Source organism: Mycteria americana, chromosome 4 (assembly GCF_035582795.1).
Source record: "Mycteria americana isolate JAX WOST 10 ecotype Jacksonville Zoo and Gardens chromosome 4, USCA_MyAme_1.0, whole genome shotgun sequence".
Taxonomy (NCBI): domain Eukaryota; kingdom Metazoa; phylum Chordata; class Aves; order Ciconiiformes; family Ciconiidae; genus Mycteria; species Mycteria americana.
In genome coordinates, this window is record NC_134368.1 from 91,216,042 (window position 1) to 91,239,738 (window position 23,697).

At 43.2% G+C, this 23,697-nt stretch overlaps 2 protein-coding genes across 11 annotated transcripts in view; one reads left to right on the forward strand and one right to left on the reverse strand.

Moving 5' to 3' along the window:
• LOC142409603 (alpha-fetoprotein-like) overlaps nucleotides 1-16,923 on the forward strand; it is a 29,841-nt gene extending 12,918 nt beyond the window's left edge. For 2 of the 3 annotated variants that reach the window (XM_075501340.1, XM_075501341.1), the window contains 14 exons: nucleotides 299-425; nucleotides 1,857-1,917; nucleotides 2,129-2,264; nucleotides 3,217-3,419; nucleotides 3,976-4,123; nucleotides 5,009-5,106; nucleotides 5,680-5,809; nucleotides 6,439-6,653; nucleotides 7,603-7,735; nucleotides 8,364-8,461; nucleotides 9,642-9,780; nucleotides 10,576-10,799; nucleotides 11,718-11,850; nucleotides 12,841-16,923. In XM_075501340.1, coding sequence (XP_075357455.1) covers nucleotides 299-425; nucleotides 1,857-1,917; nucleotides 2,129-2,264; nucleotides 3,217-3,419; nucleotides 3,976-4,123; nucleotides 5,009-5,106; nucleotides 5,680-5,809; nucleotides 6,439-6,653; nucleotides 7,603-7,735; nucleotides 8,364-8,461; nucleotides 9,642-9,780; nucleotides 10,576-10,799; nucleotides 11,718-11,850; nucleotides 12,841-12,885 — 1,890 coding nt within the window. In that variant the 3' untranslated portion in view covers nucleotides 12,886-16,923. The remainder of the gene's footprint in view (nucleotides 1-298; nucleotides 426-1,856; nucleotides 1,918-2,128; nucleotides 2,265-3,216; nucleotides 3,420-3,975; nucleotides 4,124-5,008; nucleotides 5,107-5,679; nucleotides 5,810-6,438; nucleotides 6,654-7,602; nucleotides 7,736-8,363; nucleotides 8,462-9,641; nucleotides 9,781-10,575; nucleotides 10,800-11,717; nucleotides 11,851-12,840) is intronic. The other variant, XM_075501342.1, reaches the window with a different exon arrangement.
• A 273-nt stretch (nucleotides 16,924-17,196) lies between these two features.
• The window catches only part of RASSF6 (Ras association domain family member 6), a 90,684-nt gene continuing 84,183 nt past the window's right edge, over nucleotides 17,197-23,697 (reverse strand). For 7 of the 8 annotated variants that reach the window (XM_075501346.1, XM_075501348.1, XM_075501345.1 and 4 more), the window contains 7 exons: nucleotides 22,179-22,270; nucleotides 21,551-21,735; nucleotides 21,019-21,120; nucleotides 19,701-19,752; nucleotides 18,729-18,847; nucleotides 18,540-18,637; nucleotides 17,197-17,764 (listed from right to left, as the gene is read on the reverse strand). In XM_075501346.1, coding sequence (XP_075357461.1) covers nucleotides 17,689-17,764; nucleotides 18,540-18,637; nucleotides 18,729-18,847; nucleotides 19,701-19,752; nucleotides 21,019-21,120; nucleotides 21,551-21,735; nucleotides 22,179-22,270 — 724 coding nt within the window. In that variant the 3' untranslated portion in view covers nucleotides 17,197-17,688. Of the gene's footprint in view, nucleotides 17,765-18,180; nucleotides 18,638-18,728; nucleotides 18,848-19,700; nucleotides 19,753-21,018; nucleotides 21,121-21,550; nucleotides 21,736-22,178; nucleotides 22,271-23,697 lie in introns of those variants that run through there. The other variant, XM_075501351.1, reaches the window with a different exon arrangement.

Here is a 23,697-nt window from a genome sequence, read left to right on the forward strand (position 1 = left end):
AGACCGGTATGCACAATAAAAAGCCCAAGGAGTGTTTAAACTACTTGTTTGAAGTGTGATAAGTTAAAAATGTCTATTTGTTTAAATTTCAGGATAAAAAAGAATCTCCAAGGTCCTTTCTTTGCAACAAGCTGGTCAGTTCATCATACTGAGCAAATAATGGCATGTCTAATTATTGTGGGAATATTCTAAAAGGGCTAATGTTATATGTGACAGTAAAAGGGTTTTGATTAACCAGAAATCGTTTGGGAGAGTATAAAAGTAACTCCTTCCCCTTAATTCTTTCTGCCTTTCACAGATGAACCAAGCTCACCCCAGGCCCCTGCCAAAATCTGACAGTATGAATTGGAGAACAATAATTTATGTCATTTTATTGGTGAGCCTTACTGCAGTCAAAGCCCTGCCTAGAAGTTATCGGGACACAGGTAAGAATATATCTCATATTTTTATTCTATGCTTTTGTGTAATACTGGTGGCTGCAACTTCGCACGCACGGTTATTTGGTATCTCACTTTGCCAGTGCCAGTTCTACGTGGGCATTTTCTTACAGGTCAAAGGTATACAAAAAATTAAATTTTTTGTGATCAGCCTTAGATGCATTGCTTCTTAATGGCTTGACAATCTACGTAGAGTGCAGGACAGCCAGTGATTACTGAGAGGAACTCTATTGAAGGGTAATTTAATCTGCAGGGATGTGGTTGCACCAGTGATTTTAGGTGCTCCAAAAACTGCTGAAGTAAAGCCTGTGGTTGTTCCAGCCTCCCTCTACAGTCCGTGAGGAAGCAGGACAGAGACGTCCCAAGAGGGATGCTACCTCCAGGTGGCTGTTCAGGGTAGCCAAGTGACGCTAGTGCTCTGTATTACCCTTCGGAGGGGTCTTACCCTCTCTTCACCGACTACCGAAGGAACCGGCAATGGCCACACTTCTCACTAGGTGCCTAAAATGAGACAACTGAACACCTCCGCTAGTGTGCGGTTCAGGTGCTTCTTTCACATTACATTTGTTGTCATTAGTCTACTTTTTTTTTCATCTTTATAACTTCCAAATGCACTAAATGGCCCGACGGTGTAAAGCAGAACCCATGTTTGTGTTAGTTATCTCATGTTATCGTCTCAGTTGACACCCCTGCGTTACTTAGAGGGAGAAGCCGGCTTATTTCTTAGATTTTTTTCATCCTTTTACGCTCATCTCAGCCCTACTGACACGAGGGTAAAATTAATCTCTCAGAATATTCTCTGACAAACAAGGAACTCAAGAAACTATTGCATTTAGGTTTGCCCATTAATAAAGGCCCAGTGGCAAAGGAAAAATATTTGCACAGGATCTTCACATAGATCGGACACGTTTGTTTTGCTCTGGGCCAGTTCACAACATGGGCAGAAGGAGGCAGCTCTGTGAATTTTTGAGGAGCTTTGCCTACCAGTGTAGTCCTCAATTAATCCCATGTTTTCTGCCCAGAAGATCCTTCATCTGTGGCTAAAGAGTGGTCAAGCACACCTTTAAATAGCTAAAACAAGGTTAACAGGTGTTTTGGAAGGTGCTTATTTAATCATGTGAAGTGCACCATCAAAGTAGCCGAACACTCCAGGTTTTAGCGTATTCCTCCCCGCAACACTTGAGCTAGGCAGGGAAATTATATTGGCCCTATCATCTTGTAGGTCAGAAACAAATAGTTCCACATCCTCATGCTGAAGTCAAACAGGGAGTTCAATCTTATGCCTTCCTCCTCCCAGTGCTAGTACCCCAGGCACCGAACTGTCTTTCTCCAAGACTCCAGTACACACACACACACAAAAAAAGGTGTTTGATGAAGCATTTAGCAAACATTTTTTATTCAAATTATCTTGTTTTTCAGAGGAAAAAAACAGCATTGGCCAACGTTTTTCTCAGCTGCAGGAGAATAATTTTAAAGCCATGTAAGTTGTCCAGGTAAAGCGTCTACTTGCAAATTTGCTGCCACTGAACATCTTTGTGTCATATGGAAATGAACACGAACCGTGAGTCAAACACTCGCCCCTTCTGCCAGCCCGGGGCGATACGGATCCTCCTACTGTCTCACACCTAAGAGTTATATAATTAGTTTTTAGGTAGCCAGCAACAGGTTTAACGCTGTGTGTTCTTCTCTAGTGCCATGATCATGTTTGCTCAGTATGTGCAAGGAGGCACGTTTGGCAGAGCAGTTAAAATGGCTGAAGATGTCACAGACCTTGCCAAAAGGTGTGCTGCTGCAGCCAGAGACAACCCGGATTGTCTGAAGCCTTTGGTAAGCACGTTTATGTTTCTTATGTGGCAAAGATTTTCGGAGGGTACTTGTAATTTCAGAGCCCTGGTATGCGTTTTTCTAAAGAGGCATGAATAAATTATTCAGAAATATGACTGCCTTGTGTACGCACGTTTGGCCTTATTGACTCGTTCTCCAGGCTCCCATCAATAAAGCATCTCGAGACAAGCGGAGGAAAACCAAGCCCCTCTCCTCCCCCCGCCCCAAATATCACAGCATCTTTTGAAATCCTCCACCTGTATCTTTCTAAAAGATGTGCAGAAAGTTGTGGGTTTATGGCTGACGTAACAAAATTCAGAAGCCAAATTAGATATTTCTAGCAAATATGATGTTAGAGGCATTTGCTCCACTCCATTAACTCACATTCCTGGTTTTCGATGGTGTCTGCTCCCACACGCTTTTGGAGCTGGCCGATTGAACCATGAAACATGAATGTCAGTCTGTGTTACGACTCATTCCTGATTTGTTAGGCACACTGCAACAAACCCTGAATTAAAACAGTTCCCAGCTGAGGCGTGACTGACAGCTGGACTTGAGCACTGGTACTCGATGAACGAGAAACAAGACGCTTTTCCTTGTACCAACCTGGCCGTAATTAGAAAAGCATTGCAAACTGCAGCATGCAAATCGAACAATCGTCTTGATTGTTATCGAGAAAACAGGTCTGAATAATGGTTTAAGTTCAGAGTGTTTGAAAACGATTCCACTTCAGAGTCTGTCTTGGCACAACAGTAGGTCTCGGAGATTGAGGCATCACCACTTGCAGGTTTTAGAGGTCAGTCTAATTTTCACTGCAGCCAGAGCAGGAGGTAATAGAGAGAAACTGCGAGTTTATGCGAGTCGGGGCTTGTTGGCTTAAGGAAGCCTCCTCAGAGAGCTCACAGGAGTAAAATGGAATCCTCACACAAATTAATTTTTTTCTAATTTTTCACAGGACAAAATTTTCCTCGATACGATATGCCAGGAGGAAAATCTTCCCAGGTTGACTGATTGCTGTGCTAAAAAGGATCCTGAAAGAAATGACTGCTTCCTCTCCCTTAAAAATTCATCAAGAGGGTTCATTTCTCCTTTTGAAAGGCCAAATGCTGAAGCTGCCTGCAAAAATCATTCACAGCATCAACATTCGTTAACAGGATAGTAAGTACATAAATCATAGATTTGTTGCCTAGATATGACGGTTATGAGCCTGGAGACAGCAGATGCCCTATCAACCAAAAAGTTCAGTCTAAGATTCTCTGTAATTTCGTACTTGTTTTTCTTCCTAATGCGAATTATCTAATGCCTGATATCTAATATAATATTCACCTAGCCGTACCTGTCATTATATGAAGCTTGTTCTGCCACCTCCTGCCTTGGACACAGGCCCAAATGACAAACAATCTGGCCTATTTTATTGCAGTCCATGTAAGAGACTCATCCGAACCCAAAGGCCTCCCTCTAGTCCTTAAAAGCTGAGCAGATGTTTTGCTGCCTTTAAGCCAGAACGGGCAGGATTTGAGACTCCAATTTCCAGGGAAACGTCAGCCCCATCAGAATTTTTCCAAGATCAACACCACACTATACAGCTTGTCGTTACGACAGGAAAGCAATCGCTTTCAGTAGCGATCTTTTTAATATGTGGCAGATGCTGCCCCCTGCGTGTAAAGGCTTACTCTACTCTGAAACGAAAGGCATTTCTCTCTCTCAGTTTTAGTTTTATCTATGAGGTTTCCAGAAGGCATCCTTTCCTCTACGCCCCGACAATCCTTTCTGTCGCTATCCATTATGATGAGATGATGAAGAACTGCTGCGGAGGTGCTGAGGACCCCACGCATAACCTGGAGGAATGCTTTCGGAGACAGGTATTCCACCGCAGGGTTTTAGTTTATTAATGTGCAGCCAGGGACTTTCCTGTAGCTAAACAAATACCAAAGCAGCGATATCAGCCATTTCTTTTTCAGCATCTGAACCTGATGTTAGAATTTACCTTGTTAAAGACCAGCTGAAATCAGACTTAAATGTTCTCTCAGATTGTAGCTTGAACTCCTAAATGAAAATGCCCAACCTTGGGGCGCTGGGCAGATGTAGCTTTAACAGGGAGCCCAAGGCAGTCCCTACGCCCTCCCGTAGCATTGTTGCCCACCCTGACTCTGCTACCTGCACTGGCTTTGTGGTAAGGATGCCGAGAGAGGACGGGGTGCCATGCACAGCGCAGAAATCTGATTTTTTTTTTCCCCCTGTTGGTAGCCCCACGACACATCTCCTGCTCGGCCGAGTGTTTGCACTGCAGAGACACGTCCCACGCGTAACCAGTGTCAGAAATTTAGAGCAAACTACCTGTAACAGTGGAAAATAATCATGGGCAACCTGCCCTTGCGGAATGGCTGCATATGCCTTTCACGCGGCTTGGCTGGGCTGCAGGGATGGCACAGTTTAACATTAGCTCATAGTAAGGCACAGCCAGCCGTGTACCTCCCCAATGACGATTTCTGCCCCTATGCTAAAAATGCCAAACTGTTGTCTAAAAGGCTTCGGGTTTCTTTTCACAGAACATTTACTTAATAAATGCTGGTGCCTAAATAGCAAGCACAACAGTTAGTTCATATTGCAGCTTGGACAGCACTTTTCTTCTACTATTAAAAAAAAACTGTTTAAAACAACCCTGTTGCCGCAGTAGTTTTAGTGTAAAGCCTCATCTTTGCTTTTTTTTTTTTCCACTTTCATGGTCTGCATCTTCTTTCTACCAGGCACCAAAGGTGGTAAAGCCGGTAAAGGAAGATGGCCTGAGGCAGGAACACACATGTGGAATCTTGAAGAAGTTTGGAGAAAGGACCTTAAAGGCTCTGTGAGTCTTCCCCATGTTTATCATTATTTTGAAACAAGGCGTGGATGTTGCACGTTAGCTGTGGGTGGCTCCACACCCGCACACAGTACAGTGACCCCGCATGCCAGCCGTGTCCTTTTTGCGTGCAGGTCACTAGCAGCATCTAACGAAGAATAGAGATGAGGAATACGAATTTATGCATGACAGCAGTCGCCGTTTCCTTACAAACTGCCCTTAGCTTTCAAAATCTAAACCCAAAGTCTGGAACAAACACGCCTCTCTGATGAAAGTTAGAGTGATTGTGAGCAAAATACAACCCATCTCTCTCAACCATTTTTGACACAAGGTTGCTCCTGTGATTTCATGCTCACCTACCACACTTCTTTCCACCACCTCACACTGAAATTCACCCAGGAGCCTTGGATAACCCTGAACATCTCAGCTATTAGCTTCAAGGGACATTTATTTGTTAACCTCAGTGGGAGCAGGGAGAGACCCATTCCTGTGCAGGCTGGATACCCCCACCCCCCAAACGATGATAGCTATCACACTCACACTGTGAATATAAACAATAACTATTTTTCTTTCTTGTAGGAAACTTGCTCAGATAAGCCAAAAATTCCCTAAAGCTGATTTTGTTACTGTTAACAAACTTGTGAGGGATATCGCTAACATGCACAAGGACTGCTGCCGTGGAGATATGCTGGACTGTATGCATGACAGGGTAAAACTTACTTAATATTTACATGTTTGCAGAAATTGAAGGCAGTTTTTTTGTTGTTTTCAGATTTTTTTTTTCCTCCTGTGCTGTACTGATTGCTCTCCAAAACTGGCGTTTAACTCTTCAGTCTAAAAACCTGGTTGAGTTTTCCCTTTGACTTTTCCTGGTGTGACGTCATCAACAAGGGCAGAAAATCACTTTGTGACTAAAATGACCTAACGCTGCTTCAGCAGATTTGGTTGCAGCTCCTAGCTACGCCATGTATTTTCTGTGCACCTTTCAGCAAAACACAGCATCCACCCGTCCTCCGTTCTCTACCTTCTTCTAACATACCAAATCCATTTGTCTCACGGCTTGTCTGCAGTGTCTAGCGAGACAGCTAACAACTTCTCCAGTTAGGTTGTTACCCAGCAGCACCTATCAAATGGCAAGCAAAGGACTGCAGCAAATAGATCACCAGGACTTTGGTCTTCTTTCTCGTTCTGCCAGATGGCTGTAGCACAGCTTTGGCCAGCCACCTCTTCTCTTTGGGAGACACCTTCTCTGTCTGTAAAATGGACATAAAAACACTGATCCCCCCAAAAAAACCAAAATCTGGTAAAATGCCCTTCCTTCCCTTTTTTGTTTTACAGGAAGAGATTCTACATTATGTCTGCACCAACCAAGACATCCTATCAAGTAAAATAAAGAAGTGCTGTGAACAGCCTCTGTTACAGAGAAGTGAATGCATAGTGAATGCAGAAAACGATGACAAACCTGCAGACTTGTCCCCCCACGTCAGGGAGTTTATAGAAGACAAAGGAATATGTGATCGTTTTGCCCAGGAAAAAGATACACACTTAGCCAGGTAACGTGGGTCGTCTTCTACTCTTCAGGTTTGCTGTCGTTTGCAAGACTGGGGTTAAAATATGACAGTTTGGACGTTAAAGCCCAGCTCATCAGCCTCAGATTTGTCTGCTCTGTGAGCGTGTAGGCATGGCATACTGTGCATGCTGATCTTAGTAAAACACCACTCGGCCCTCGAAGGAATGGAATGGGAACAAATGCAGAACAGGGCACGATTCGTATTTCAGAGACAAAACTGAAGAAATGCATGTGAAATTCAGGTACTCTCAGTTCTAATCTCAGGCCCAAAATATAGCTTTGGTCCGCTCTGAAGTGGGAATGCAAAAACACTGGTTTAAGTCAGACTCATGTCTCGATTCAAACCGGATTAGTCCATTCCTGTTCTAGCCATGTTCCTTTGTGCAATGAAGCCCTGATCCCACCTGTAGTAAACTTGGGCAAGAATGCCACAGGCTGCAACAGAAACAGCACCGAGTCCCAGAGACAGAGAATTCACTTCAAATAACAGACGTCGCTTCCGTTAATGAACGGCGCAGCCAATCGATTGGGCATGACTGCTGCGTGGGGTGGCTGCTTCAGCGGAGCTAATCTTTGCAGCATCTACTGAGAAATGGGTCTGTTACTGGAAATTATTTCATTATCGTTTAGATAGGATTAAAAAAAAAAAAAGCAAAACCCCAACCTTCACAAAGCTCTAGGCTATGCTTGACCCCAGCTAACACTGAGCTGGGACTGTTAGACACACAGGACTTGCTCAGGCAGTGCTGTGCTCAGTCAGCCACGTTTTGTTCAGGTTCAGTCCCAGGCTGAGACACTGTGGAATTCTCCCTGTCCCACCGGACGCCAGACAAAACCATCCCGAAAGCACCCCTGCCGTCCTTACCGTCCCTGGCCTCTCGAGGGCGGTTGTTTTGGCTTATCTCTAATTCCTGATACTCCACATATTGCAGGTTTCTGTACGAATATTCCAGGAGACACCCTGAATTTTCTGCTCAAATGCTTTTAAGAATTGGTAAAGGATATGAGGACCTCCTGAAAGAGTGCTGCAAAACCGGTGCTCCAGACGACTGCCGCAGCAGAGGGGTGGGTGCTGCTGTGCTTCACAACATACTTACGGATTCGAGCATGACACGACATGACTGGTTCTGGCTAAATAGCGAATATCCCTGCTCCAGGTCTAAAGCGAGTACCCCCAGCTCCCGTAACAAACCCAGCAAATATTACAAGGCCTGACTGATATGCAAAAAGCACCCCCAGCGCCTTCGCAATCTTCAGTTGTGAAGCAGTTTAACATAGACAGAGATGCCGGGGACAGGGATGGAGCTAACATTTCTGTGAGCCCTGCTCTCGTTTGGGCTCCCTAGCAGTGCCCATTGCCCTCTTGCAAATGTAAAAGGCGCTTATGGTTATTGCCTCAGATAAAGCCAGCGGCACTGTAAATACCTGAAGTTAGGAGCCATCCTGTGTCTCGACCTCGCCTTCCATCAGTGATACAAAATTAAATATTTCAGGGTGATGGAAGGTGGACGTTTATCGCATTCAGGCAGTTGACAGAGGTTTCAGACAGATGAGGACTCTCTAATGGAATTAAAAAAGGGTGGTATATATCAGGTGAGAGGTAGCTATAGATATCCAGGCCTTATCATGAGGCAATAGGGCATTCTGCATTCCCCGGATACAATGACTCCTTAAATGAATTTATTTTTTTCAGGAGGAAGAACTGAAGAAACATATTTATGAAACTGAAAGTGTCATGAAGACAAGCTGTGACATTTACAAGGAGAAAGGAGATTACTATTTCCAAAACGAGTATTACTTTTTTATATGCTTACATTACTCCTGTACCAGCTGGGCACAACTCGGGCTGGAGTAAAGCCACACACATCGAAAAAGCTAGGCTAAATGACACCATTTGAAAATTTGGACCAATATATTAAAGGCTTCTAGGGTTTTTTTTAATCTTTTCCAAAACAATGTTCTGGCCTCTCACGAGTTCTCTCTGCAACCCAGCTCACGAAGCAGTGAAGGGACAACTTGATCAATCTCCCGTCCGTGTTCCCTACGATGTTCTTGCTTTATAGCTGCATTTTGAGCTGCCAGCTGTAACTTCAGAGTCATAAATTTGGCCAAAAGGCAGGTGCTGTATCTTTTGCAAAAGACACCACTGTATCCAGCTCCCACAGCAGATGTAAGCATTAACAATTGTAACAAAAATCTAACTGCAGTAGACAGAGCAAAACCAGACTAGCTGAACCATATGCTATGCTTAGACGCAACATGCAGGCACAAGCCTCCTGCAGGAACTTTGGCCCTGATTTACCATGTTAATGAGCACATGCCTAACAAAGTATGCAAGCAAGCTCAATGAAACCTCTAAACTGCTTGCATACTTCAAGTTAGGCTTCAGCTAGCCTTCTCTGGGGAGATACATGGAGCTTTTTGTGCTCCTGAGCATGTTTGATCTTTAAAGACCTTTGGGACTAGAGGTTTCCAACAAACCTGGTGGGCTGCTGCTGCTGCCTGTGGTATCAGTTGTTAAGTTTTTCCTGGCCATGATGGTTAATAAGCACAGTTTTTCTAAAAGAAAAAAAGAGTGAACTTCTTTGAGCTCCTCTTCTGCCCTCAGCTAGTCTGCCAAGAAGTCACTCGAGTTCAATTTTGCTCTTAGACACTACGCTCCCAGGGAAATGAATAACATGGGAAAAACGTATGTACCATCCGGTAAGAGGGCCCACCAACATATAACTGGCCATGTTATTAATTTTGTTTAGCCTGGTAAGAGACTGGTCAGAAAAAGGAGAGAGCTCAAACAAACAGAGCACACTTACACTCGGCTACGTGAGTTTAGAAACACCAAGCTTAGTCCTGCCCTTGTACTAATGAGTGTTCTGTGGGGCTTGGCTGCAACTTTACACATGTGAAGGCAATGGCTTGCTCACTGCTGCCTGGTGGAATGAAAACAGCAATATCAAAGAAATTATCATTTCAGGCTTCTCATGAGCTTCACGAAGAAGATGCCTCAGCTGACATCTGCAGAGCTGATAAAATTCACCAAGCAAATGACTACAATCGGTTCCAAATGCTGCCGGTTAAGCCAGGACAAGCTGCTGCCTTGTGCCGAGGAAAACGTGAGTATTTTTCTTCCGTATCTTGGTCCTACTTTTTCTTGAAACTCTGCCGCAAATTCTGCTGCCAGCAGGGTCCAAGAGCTTGGAGTAAAGGTAAATGAGAAAAATGTTCACTGAGCTATTGAGCTGGCCTGGAGATGTACTTCCAGATGCACGCCTGAAGTAAGTGTGACTCGGCACCACTGCAGTTAATGCTTGAATTAAACTACAGGAGGATCAGGAAATTGTCAGGCTAGTGCCAGGCAGTTAACAGTTACCCAGTGCCAGCAATCCTACCCTGTTCCCCCTGAAGCTAATCATCTCTTGCCTGAGTTCATCCTTTCTAGAAGCCTGAAGCCGTCATGCTCAATGAAAAAGATCGATTTCGTATAGCTCTTCCGTAAGAATTCTCCAGGCCCGTAAACCAAAGTACTTAAAAAGCTTCAGCCTGCCCTCCAGCCACCCCTTTGTACATCGCCTTTACAAGAAGTGCTGAACATACCCACACAAACCCTGCTGCTGCAAACAAATCAAATGCAAGCACGGTTTTGTGAAGAAATCAGATCATTTCTATGCACAAAGGACAGTCCCCAAAACTGCATAGACATATTTATTCTGAGAAGTGTGAGCCATTTTTGCACTGACTAAAGTCAGCATTCAGTAGGAAGATAAACTGTTATCTATCTTACAACCAAGGTTTAATATTTAAGTTCTCAGTTATTTTTTTATAACATTACTAATAGCAGCATGTATTTCAGGGATTTTTGAAAATGAAAAAATAATGTAAAATTGTTTTTTTCACCCCTCTTGGTAAAGTTGGATCTCGTGCTTGGAGAAATATGTAGAAGACACCTGACTGATCCTATAAACCCAGGAGTTTGCCACTGCTGTAGTAGCTCCTATGCTCTCAGGAGGCCATGCATGGGGAAACTAGAAATTGATGAGAATTATGTGCCCTTATCATTGACTCCTGGTCTGTTCACTTTCCATGAAGACTTGTGTACAACTGAAGAGGAAAAGTTACAGCACAAGAAGCAGGAGTAAGACATGCCTGGTTTACTGTTACCCATGTTTCTTATTCTTACGCTGGCAATGCTCACCCTTCCCTTGTCCACTCTGTCTGGCTGCCTTGTTCCGCCATATGCCATGGAAAAAACAGCCAGATGCTCCTCAGCCCCTCTTCAAAGCTCCTTCTCTTGCCTCTCATGCTAGTCCCAGTTTCTTCTGCTATCTGGTTCAACCTGTATTTACCTGCCTTAGGTTAGAAGAAAGTCATTTTCAGGGTGGGTAGCTGCACTGGCATATATACCACCAGAATGGAAGCAGTACGCTTCGGTTTGATAGTTAGGTTGGTTTGTTAGCTTTGATAAACAAGCCCTCCCACCGTCCTTTATGGGAACCGCACAAGGCCCTGCATAAAAAGATACCAGAAGAACAAGGAAGCTACTGCCTAAAGTCCTGCATGACCTGTGTGGCTGAATTAGGGCTCACTTCCCAGAACGGGAAAGCCCATGTGTTTTTCCTTATCCCGTGCACTCCCCTTCAGTCTGCAAAAAGCTCTGGTGTTTGGTTGCCTTGGTCAGAGAAAACTTGCATGCTGGCCCCCCCACTCCACTGTCACTGCAAGGAAAAACCCCTCTTTGGCCCTTAACTTGTGCTGAACCCATGCTGTCCTGCACCCTCTGGAGTGGTGCACACCACAGAAGGCACCTGCACGGTTTATTCACAGTGGAGCAACTCCAAAAATGAGCGCTGATATTTTATTTCGCAGGGGAACGGGGCACATCTTTGCTCCCTGCTGCAAATACGTATGTGGGTGGTGAAAAAAATGAAAAAGCTGTAGAAAGGAAGTGGGCAGTAACAAAGCAGGGACTTTGCAGGACTAGCATTTGAGCAATGCTCTGTAAGCCCCGTGCTTACCTCGCAGCTTCACAGGGCTTGCTTTGCTTTTCTTCCAGAATGCTCATCAACCTCATCAAATACAAGCCCCAGATCACGCAGGAACAGCTGGCCTCCGTCACGGCGGCCTTTACTGCCATGAGGGAACAGTGCTGCAAAGAAGAACACCGTGAGGCGTGTTTTGTGAAAGAGGTATCATTTCTGGTTTCACCCGTACATTCGGAATCAAAACAGAAACATGGAGTGTACATAGGAGTGTAAACGTCTCCATTAAGCAGCAAAACCAAAGCCTAGACTAGGCAGAATCCCTGCAGTTACATTTCCAAAGACCAACTTTATTGCCTGCACAAGTAGATATGCGTACCGGCTAAATGATCACTAGAAAACTTATCTAATTAGTCTCATGTTTATGTGAGCAATTTAGAGATACAGAGCTCAACTACATCTGTTGCTTCTGGGGAGTCGCTGGGACTTGCACTGGTGAAGGAATCAGGCGAAGGTCTTTCCCTCGCTAACAGTTCTTAACTGAATTTCTCTTGAAAAGTTCCTCTGCAGTAGGGAGAGAAAAGATCTATTCGAATTTTAGGTCAAGCATTTTCCCTGTTTATTCTCCCCAGCTCTGTTTTCCTCTTGTCTTTCCTATGTTATTTTAGCTCCCTGAACTTCATACTGCAGCGCTACTTGGGCTTCTCTTTACTCTCCAGTTAATCTGCTTTTGCCTACTTGTCACCTCTCTCTCTTCGATATATTCCTTAACTGAACTTGAACAAACCATGCACAACCCTTGAGCCTTGCTCTCTCTTTTCCTAAGTCTTCGCCTTGCTTTGCTATAAATGATAAAATACAGAACACGCTCTCTTTTATTAATAGGAAATTTCCACCTCTGAATACACCCGAACAGCATATCTGCAAAGCAGCATTCTACTAACTCTTCCTAATAGAGCTGTATTTCAGTATTTTTCCAACAAATACCAAATCTCCCAAAGCAATCTGAGCTGAACAGTAAAAGCAAAATGTATATTACACAGTGATATATGTATATGCGCTCTGCAGATACAGTGTTTGTACACAACTTGCAAAGATTATAAAACACTACCTACCACCACCAGACTCGTTCAACTTGTTCACAAGCACATCACCTTCCTGATTCTATTGCTCATAGATATTTTGCTTTTTTTTCAGGGCCCAGAACTTATAAAAAGAAGTGAAAAAATGTTGTCAGCATAAAGAGCTTGCATAGCATATTGGAAGATACTTGCTGAATGACAGGATGTCACACAAACTTAAGAGGGAGCATATCTTTTCTTGTTCATGAAGTATTAACAGGAACACAGGATTTGTCGTAGCAGAGAAAACTCTGCTGTAGCTCTTAACTCACAAATCTAATGCAGTCATGACGGTTTACACCAGCTACAGTTCTGCCACTGTCCGATCTGCCGCCGCGAACAAGGTAGAAGAGGTACCTCACAATAAAACAAATTTCTGCATAGAATGTGCTGAGCAGTGGAACTGCAAACCTGGTCTGCTCGCAGAGCTCAGCTTACCTGAATATTAAACGTGTCCGTCCATTTCATTCAGATGGGGGAGAAACCCATATGCAAACTTCATCTCTGGCTCATCACTTTGATTCAAAATGACCAAGGATACGTAAAATTTAAACCAGTAACTTAGAGCCAGTTTAAGTCCAGAGAGGGGGTGCATCACCTTAAAGAAATCCACTGAGAGAGTAAGTTAAATGGATAGAAATTCAGGGTTATATGTGGCCACCATTTTCTGTTATGGAATATTATTTTAGTTATACCAAATAGTCACAGACACCAAAAAAAAGAAAGATGTTTTAAATCTTAAGCTTTCGAAGCATAAAAGTAAATGAGATCAAATTAAGAAAATCTGCCTGTAACCACTTCTAAATTATTTTTCAATCACCAAATAATTTTTTTTGCATTTTTATAGCACTGTCCTTGAAATATGACACATGCACTCACTAATATGGGCTGCCCTAGGGCAGTTGTAAAGCTGCCTTTAAGCACAGAAAGATTATCTTGGGCATCCCAAAGAGGGCAAAAATGGAGAATAATGAGCAAAATGTCACGGAAAGGACAGAACACAAACTGCTGAAACACCTGGTCAGAAGACGAATCTTTAGAGAAAGCACAAGAGGCTGCCAAATTTACACTCCAGGAAGTTTGACACAAGAACAGCTTTTGGGTTTTTACTTTCTTTTTACATTAAAAGAAATCAGAAGGCATGTTAAAAATCCTATGTCAAAAACAGTACTAAAAGAAAGAAATATTTTTTCTGGAAATCTTTGGCTCGAAGGAAGAGACACTCAGGTATCAGATTCTTCCGTGGATGCACCTAGCAGCAGTTATCCCAGGAGCATTTCAAAGTATCTGTAACACAAAGGAACATTGCCCAAACAAACGTCTCAAAATGCAAACCCAGCTTAAAGTATTACCATCAGAGAGAAGGTTTCAGACTCAGATTGAAGAGGCTGACCAAACTGAGTCCCATCGGAATCTATCCTGTATATACTGCTAGGCAATATTTTCATTAAGGATATAAATAACGAGAAGAAACCCCATTCCTTAGATTAGTGGCTGACAGCAAGATGGAGACACACTGTTGCAAATCCCTTAGCAACATTTTAAATGTCAAAATCATCTTGGCAAATGAGAGAAGTAGCCTAGAAAAAACCAGCTGTGTTCTATGAGGACAAATGCAACATACAACATCGGTATGATTAAGCAGCTGCACCATTTTAGTACACGAAACCTACTCATTAGGGAGCTGTGCGGATAACCATGCCGTTATAAGAAATCACAAGCTGAGAGTCACCTGTGGGTTGCTGCTAATGGAAATCTAACATCATGCTCGCATACCAGGGGTATAAGCAGAACAACTGATAAAACAGAAGACCGAGCTATGTAATACATGTATCACAGTTTCATTTTCCTCACCTCTGGTAAGGACTTTGCTGGACAAATCTTGGGTACCTCAATTCTAGAAAGCATTTCACCGAGAACAACGGTAACGGCCAAAGATCCAGAAAACATGAAAAGGAAAGCTAAAATAGATTGGGGTTACCTGGTTTATTAAGAAAGGCTGCAGGAACTCGGAAATTTTCACATACCAAAAGAGACTGATCCCAGGACAAAAAGCAGCCGGTCAGTGCCCAGTCAGGGGAACAAAGCACCGGGACGGACTGTCTGGGAAAGGTGGGGAGCTGCGAGAGACACACAGATATTTAACAGGCTTCACCCAAGTACCAGTGATGTTTTCAATACCAAAACAGTGATTAGATGGCCATCTTGGGCTTCTCTTCGCACTGCGTTTCCTTCAGATCTTATGTTCCCATGATCAGTCTTCTGGAATTTGGGGTTGGTTTGGGTTTTCAGCTTTTTTTTTTTTTTTTTTTTTAAATCCAGCCATGTCTTCAGATTTTTCTCATGGGGTAGCTTGGTAGTACAAATCCAGGTAAGGTATATACTCTAATTGCTGTCTTTGTGGTTAATGGCTTAGGCTCTGAATTCAAAAGCCACCCCCATTTCCTCTGTCACCTCTGTTTTTCATTGCTGTTACCATGAATATCCAATAATGCTTCGGAATAAATTCTTCCCCTGTTGTCTGTGTCTGTCAAACAATTCATTTAAACCAGCACAGTCTTCATGAAGAACTAACACCACAGCCAAGTCGCAGCTTTAGTTCACTAGCCCTTAAAAGCCAGCAGACTCCAGATAGTCTGTGCTACGTTCCATAGTTATTTCGCAGCATCTTTCCATCCCAGTTTGGCAGGGCAAGTGAAATAGACGGGATTCAAGTATTTAACATGGGATGGTTGCAAAAATGGCTCAGTTTAGGAATTGTGTTCATACACGGAGGACTGGAGAAGCTGCTTGAAAACATGCCTTTTTACATGGTCTGTGCCTTGATTGCTCTTTTAATCTCAGACCAAGGAATAATGAATATTTCATATTCCAATATTTTCATACTGCACCTTCATACAACTACTCAAGCATTTACTAAATGGAACATGTAACAGAAATAGGCTATCATGCCTAAAAAAACCCACTTAAATACTTTTTTCTGGTTCAAAGGAGAAGCAGGTGCCGCAGTGCAGGCAGAGATCCCTGTAGCACCTGCCATTTTCTAATGAGCGCAGACTACCTTATGTCCCTGCTCAGGAGTTTGAGCTATCTGAATATTGCTTTGCAAATGGGTTCCAATTTGTTCCTTACAGTAATTTAAGCAAAACAAAGCCAGAAATCCAGACCAAGAGGTCTGCTCCTCTTCCGACTCCAGCACCATTTCCATGGTGCTTCCACAGAGCCAGCTGGTGCTCAAAACATACCCAGCGTCCAAGGAACAGAAAACCCCATCCATGACATGGCTGAAACTGCCAACCTCAGCGTGGGTTTGGGCAAGAACTTGACTGTGCTCTACTTCAGACTTGACTGAAGCTTCACCTTACCTCGCAAGTAAAACCCATGTTTATTTAGGGTGAGTTTCATACCTCCTGAAAGTCAGCTAACGTATTTGAATGGGTCCCTGGGGAAGTGGCAGTGATGCTTGTGTGCATACTTCTGTTGCCTCAAGGAACTTATATTTGCACCTCTAAGGCAACTGTTCTTTAATACCACGCATCTTGACTGCTGAATTATTTTGATTTCTCCCCTCTGCGCTTCCTTGCCCATAATTGTTTTCCTGGGCAGGATTATAATAGACTGTACATTAAAATAAACCCCTTGCCCCAACCACAATAGCTTCAATTAGCATATTGGCTTCTCATCTTTAAATGCCCATCCAAGTAACATCATCTCAGACAGTGTCAAGTTTTTCACATTTGATTTTTTCCACAGGATTTCTAGGCAACATTTTCTGCACATCGATTCCCTCCCTCTCACTGTCTTTATCTTGTTATCTGCCTAAGCCAAAGGTAGCTGAGGCAAAACACAGATACCATGTCAAAACCACAAACTAATAGAGGAGGGCAATTAATTGTGCACAAATTGGATTTTATTTACGTCTCTACAAGTTGAGCTTTAATATTCAGCACGACTCAACTAGACCGGACCCGACAGCTGACTACTGTACAGTGCGCTGGGGCCAGACTGTCCCAAAACTGCATCTGCGGGAAGGACGCCAACCCCACCCCATCACGCTGTGATGTTCAGCCTCTCTCACTGAACACCTCTGATTTCCATCTTCAAACATAAAACATAGGAACTAACACAGAAACGTTTGTGTCTACAACAACAAAAAAAAATGCTGAGGTGCCTTCCAGGACCCAGTCAAGCAGATACAACAGTGTTTAGTGAGAGTTCTTACTTGGCAGTTCACGAGATCTTTCAGAGAGAAATTCCCTCTTAGGTTTAAAAGCTGAGTAGCTATTAAGTGGGAGGGTTTCCATTTACATTTTTCTAACTGTAGCTCAAAGCTTAAGCAAGTTAGGCATCTATCAATCTGAAGCCAGTGGGATTTCAGGTGTCTCGAACAGTTTTTTTCTTTTTTTTTTTTTTTTAAGATAAGTGAAAAGCCTAACTGCAATCTTAGATACATAAATCCCTTTTGCCACTTTTCTCTACTGAAAAGCTTCCTCCTAATATAGCTCAGCATTTCTCTAGTAGAAGGAAAACCAGATACTTAATTTTCATATTTTCTGCACAATTAACACATTGGTTATGGCAGTATTTTTCTTGTATGCTAGACTTTTGGTAAGGGTTCGTAAATTAGTAGGTTTTAAAGCCTTGTGCTTTCCACAGGACTTTTTTCCCCTATCTTAAGTTTCAAGCCAGATGCTGCATCTGTCTTTTAGGGGGGATCTAGTGCATCTTCTTAGGTGGTTCCCGACTTGCATTCCAGAGCTGTAGAGGAGTGGGTTCAGTTTCGGTTGCATAATTATCAAGAGAAACTTTAGCACTTTGAACAGCCCTGTGCTTTAAGTGCTCTTCAGTCACAGCACACCAGCAAACACACTGACTTTCCTTTGACAAAGGCGGTGCCTGGGGCATTCGCAATAGGCCATTCGCATCAAACAGAGGTCTCCGTTTTTTTAACAGTTCGACTATGAAGGTGCTGGCATATCATACTCTTCTCTTTTAGGTACCTGAGATGAAGACAGACAGAATGCATTTAAGTAACACAGAATCCTGGAAAAATTGAACCCAAATTCTAACGTGCTAGTTGAATGGCTGAAGAATGTTGTAGTGAAAGCTTTTCTGATAGAAAATGGCAATTGCTATTTATTTTTCTCTTTACATTTCCTGGCCACTTTGGTTCAAAGTGCTTATCAGATGGTCCTTGGATAACAGATCCACAGCTCGTATTGACTCTCATTGCTTTTGACCTCAGGACTCATATGTATGTTCAGAAATACCAGTGCATTTCTAACTTGTACCTGTTGTGCATTTTGAGGTACCATCAGAAGAACTCATGCCATTTATGAAAAGTGAAGTTTTAAAGGGACATTAAGAATTTGGCACTAATCTAGCATAAATGCTATGCTAAGTAGTACCACAACATGTACTGCATTTATACTTTCCAAGGAAATACACAGCAGTAAGCAGAGACTGAGGAACCAGTCTAAGGCTCAGAAGACGAACGAAGTAAATGGAAGTGACCCTGAGGGTCCGAATTTTCTGGAAAGATGCCCCCACGTGTATGTAGTCAGTATTTATTCTGGAATCTTTAACAGCAACAGCTCACCTGGGTATGCAGAATATAGCAAGGATTATAAATCCCACCAAGTTTCACTTAAGTAGTCACAGCACAGTGTTCCAACTGCACTCTGCTACATCAATGCATTCTCCTCTTGAGCCAACCCATAACTGTAAATATTCTCCTGGATGCAAAGGGACCCTACATATTTTACTTCTATTTACCTTGCAATTGTCTGTTGAATCTCCTGTTCTTCTTCTTCATTTATTCTGTGCAGAATTGACTCCAAAAAGGGAAGATGAAACGGAAGATACTGAGCAACCTATCAAGATGACAACAAGAAATGCCCATTAGCGAGTTTTCCCATAACTGGGAAAAATACTGTGAACTATTAGAATCCATGATATACGTACATCACTGCTAATCTCTTCCACATCCCTGTCCATGAGAAAAAACTTGGCAATCTTCTCCGAGGGCCCCTGCAAGAGCCTGTGCAGTAAGGGAACATCTCCACTCCTCAGCTGCTTCTTTTCTGGGATTTAAAAGAAATGTCTTGATGCACAGGACATACACCAGCGCCTCTAGATACCTCACGCAATCAGTAGCCTTTTTTCTTGACAAAGCTCCTATATTTGACTGATGTGCAATTATTAGATCCCTAACACGTCTAAGACATATTTGCAGGAGGATCTGGCACCTAACTTATAGTATGCATTTTGAAAGCAATTGGTAGATGCAACACAAAGGAGTTGCAATTTCGGTAGCCACGTACACATTGTAGAGACTGATCCCAGGCCCGTCAGCTTGATCATGACTCCTGAAAACAAAACCTACTTGGTAATTTTCAAACATCATTTCAACTTCATATTTTGCCATTTAAGGTGTATGCCCATCAGTTCTCTCTCCCATTCTTTCAGGTATTCCTTTAACTAAAAAGGAAATTTCCTTTTTCCTGAAGGAATAGGGTGGACTGTGTTGCGGAAGTAAATATTTTACACTGAAGAATGAGTACTTCAACTAGGCATCTGTGATCCAGGACTACCATCCAACTCTGACAACTGAAATATCCCACAACACTACCAGCGGGAGCCTGGCATCCCACAGCTGCAGCGTGGCTGTGCAGAACAAAAGTTAGAGCAGAAGAGCATTTTAAACACGGCCTCTAAATACAGGAAAAACAAAGGCCTGTTTAGCTGAACCAACCATACTGGCAGCATGAGAAAGCACCCAGAACACAATTACTCAGGCTTTCCCCTCCATCGGAGGATGACACATCTCTAAGGGGTCTCCAGAAAAGCCAGAATGCCACACTGAGCCCACAGTCTGAACAAGGATAGACGCCTGCGATGAATCCTCTCGCTCCAAGTTAAGCCATCCACACTTACCTCCGGACGCATGGATAATGTAAAGTGCAAATTCATGCGGGCTGTTCTCTATCTGTTAAACACAAACAAAAAAGTCTATTCAGACTGACTGATACACTTTCCTAGCATGTCACTGCCAGCAGATATTCTCTGTGCTTCTCAACTCAGATATTTAAATCAAAGTCCGAGACTGGGATCCTGTCTGTGTAAAAGTTAAAAGATACTGGATTTGGGGAAGATAAAGCTCTACTGCCATGTTCATTGTCCCTCTACTCCACCACCTCATGATTGCTTACATGACCATATTGCCCGGATCAGCAACATACCCTCTTACACAACACCAGATCTTTCCAGTCTTGTTTCCTTGGAGCATCCTTAACTACTTCATACAACTTGCTTTTCAGGTGACTCGCATATTTGCCGAGAGTATTACCATTAGGGAAAACCCTGCGGCCTCTGCCTATCCGCTTGCCCACACAGCCACATTCAGAAAAAAGCAGTCCTTTTGAACACCCATTTTTCAGCTTAGTTTCTACAACTTCACAGCCTGCTCTGTAACTCCATTCCTTCTGTTATTATTCATAGAAGTATTCTTTTAGTATTTCATGACCAAGTCTTACTAACCGTATGAAGTAATCCTGCAATAGCAAAGTCTCTAGACAAGTTAAATGGAGAATTATCAAAAATTGTACACTAAAAAGCCACATAGAATAAAGATTTTGGAGAAACATTCAGCACCAATGGTAAACATATTTCTGTCTGGGTACAATTATGTTAATGGCACATGGCACAAAAAACTCCAAGGAAAAAAAAAGTCATTTCAGACAGTATGGCACTGATCTTGAGCACGAGTTTTAACTCTCTGGCTTTCTGGAGCTTTCTACATGCCCGTATCTAACAATGCTTATCCCAGCCACTAGAAGAGGGCTGAAAGAGAATTCCTTGTGTCTCAAGCAAAACACAGTCCTAGTGCCCGTCACTAGAGGGAAGCACGGCCGTCTGCAGTCAAACACCCTTCTCCGTGCTGGGAAACGCTGCAAGTGCAGCAGCGTTTTCCCCTCCTGTGCCTGAGTTAATAGAGAAGCGGTTCTGTAGTTCTTCCTTCGCTGCACACTATACACCCAATATACCTCTTCTAGACTCAAACAGCCGTGAAACAGTTGTAAAATAAAACCAACCCATTCCTTACAAATGGCCCATGTGCCTTTGTTCTATGCTCTATTCTATGCGCTATCCCCTCCCAGTTATCTCCTGCCTTTCACGCAGCACTGGTGTGACACGTGTGAGTTAACATTTCTAGAACAGATCTGCACTTGCTTCTGCAAACACGCAGAGTTACCTTAAACTTTCGAAGCAATTGTTCTATTACTTGTCTTGTTCTCATCTGGCTGTTTATTCTTATTTTGGTTTCTGATCCAAAAGCTGGAGTAAAAACTGATGTCTAGGAACAAAAACAGCAGCAAAAGGGCATGAGTATGAGGACTGCTGTACTCAATGGCTGGGACTCAACCGGATATAAACCAGCACAGCTCTGGTACAAAGCAAGCTGTCAGGTATGCTGCCACTGTTGCCATAAAGCAAAGGGCAGGCGGAGTCCTCAGGAGAGCACCCCTGGTATGCAGGACCCCCACGGACCCCCACCGTGCAGTGGCCGTGCACACTTCAAACCCACCTTCTGGAGCAGACCCCAAAAACAAACCCCAGGGGTTGAGCCCAAGGCCCAGTAACACCGGCCTGGCCACACAGGGGGGCCAGCAGGGAGTGCCCCTCTTGGCTAGGGGGGTTCAGGGGAGGTCCAGAAGCTTGCTGGGCATTTTCATTTGTCCCAGTACCTACCTCAGGTGATTAAAGACAAGCATAAACATTCGTACCGCGTAGTTGTAGAAGTGGCCATTAATTGAAAACCGGTGAGTTTCTACTTCTGTCCTCGCTATCATGGGCAACTTGGTCCTCTTCCGCACAGCCGCAGCGTTGCTGACGGCCCTGGGCAGCGTAGCACAATCATGTTCCTGCTCGCTCTTGGACTTCAGAGTGCGGCTTTCATAACATGAATAATCTGGGCAAAATGAAACTGCATCAGCATATTGTACAGCTGCTCTACCCTCCTTGCCAGCACCCCCACAGGAAGAAGGTTCTTGGTGGAGAATTTTTTTTTTTTTTGGGTGGGTGAGGGGAGTGGGAGAGGAGCAAGGCATAGGCATACAATGCAGAGCAATAGGCTGTCTGCAGTGGCCACAGTTTGCTATTTTGTTCACTTCTCGGGAATGATCTCTTTGGTGAAAGCACAGCCCGTTAGCACTAGCCGTTTGAAAAGTTACCGGCACGGCAATGTGTTCACTAACCAGTCATATGGCAGTGTTTCACTAGCACGTAATACATGCTAAGCAGAGACAGAAAGAGATTTCCATTTACTGGTCAGGAAGGCCTAATGTGTCAAATTATTTTTGCACAGTCACAGAACAAAGAATTTGTAGTGAACCTAAGAGCACCGACACTAACTTATCTCAAGGTCTGGCTTTTCTTCAGTAGATTTCAATGTCTCCCCGCTAATATGATGTAGATCATCAAATTCTCCCCAGCGTGTCATTCCCCTGAAATACCAAACATACATTTATAGTTAATTACTCCTCGTTAACTCAGTGATCTCAATTTATCCTGTAGCCAGGCTTCACGTAATACCTTGCTATCCCTGTTCAAAACTTTATAGAACACGACTACAGACTTCAATGTGGTATACAAAGCCAGTAATTTTAGTTTATGTCATAATAAAATTAGTTAGTAAAGTGTGATATGACTAGAGATCCCCAAAGTAGCACAATCCTATTTAGAGCCTGTTGAACATCGAAGATGATGTCCCTTAAATAATTTGCAGTAATTCTTTATCTATCTTATAGCAATGCCCTGGATTTATCACATGTAGGATACCAGGCATACAGAACACACACACATATCATGGTTTAAACAGTCACAGGACGCATCACGTCTGTTATACAGACAGGGACATGAAGGATTGAATTACCATACCAGCCCCTCGTGCTATCCAAACCAGTCCCGTACGAGAGCAGGGAATTCAGTCCAGCCCGTTTTAAAAGCCAACTTCCTTTATGCCAATATTTCCATAAATCATTGCATAAACTCTCTAGCAGAAAGTCTTTGGCCAGTTGCTGCTCTGACTGAGAATAAACCAATTTGTAGGAAAATATTAAAAATTCATTTCCTATGTATATTCAAAACAATATTCTACTAACTGCAATGAACACGCCAAACGACGATCTCAGTTGTGTTCCTTGCATTTAAAAAGTTCATTTAAGATGAAACAGTCAAGCTGCTCTGCATACCTTAAAGCATGTCAGGGCAGCTTCACATTTCTGTGATCATGAATTAATGTTTACTTTAAGATTCAGACCTCCACCAGTCATAACTTTAAGAAATAAAAGGCAAAGCATAACTTCAACTGCCAGGCTGGACCCTATCCTACAGGCCACATGCACCCTGGACCAATAAACCTGGTCAAGGTAAACCAAGAGAACCAGGTTTGCCTCAGACTCGAGTTCTTTGCTGGTTACCCCTGACAGGTTACATCCCTTCATTTCAACAGCAAGAGATGGGGAGGAAGACTGTCCCTGACTTCACTGAACTCCACAGCTGCAACGATGGTAGAATTACATCCACAATTCAAACATGTACCACATGCCCATCTCAGACAATGGATAATTAACAATACGAGCTCTGAAATACATAATTTACCAGGGAGTCATTCAGGTTAAATGTGGCTCAGCCTCCATATTACACATTACTCAGCTTCAGCTCATCAGGTACAACTCAAAATTCACCAACCAAGGCTTGGGAAATAGTGTTCAAAACAGAAAGAAGAAATACTCTAAGAACCTACATCAGTTTGTGAAGATAGGGCAAATCTAGCAGGGGTCAGCTCAGCACAACGCACTCAGACATGAAACGTCACAGGCAGCAGCCTGAAGGAGCAGCCCATCTGTGTGAACTCCTAAGGGGTTTTCAC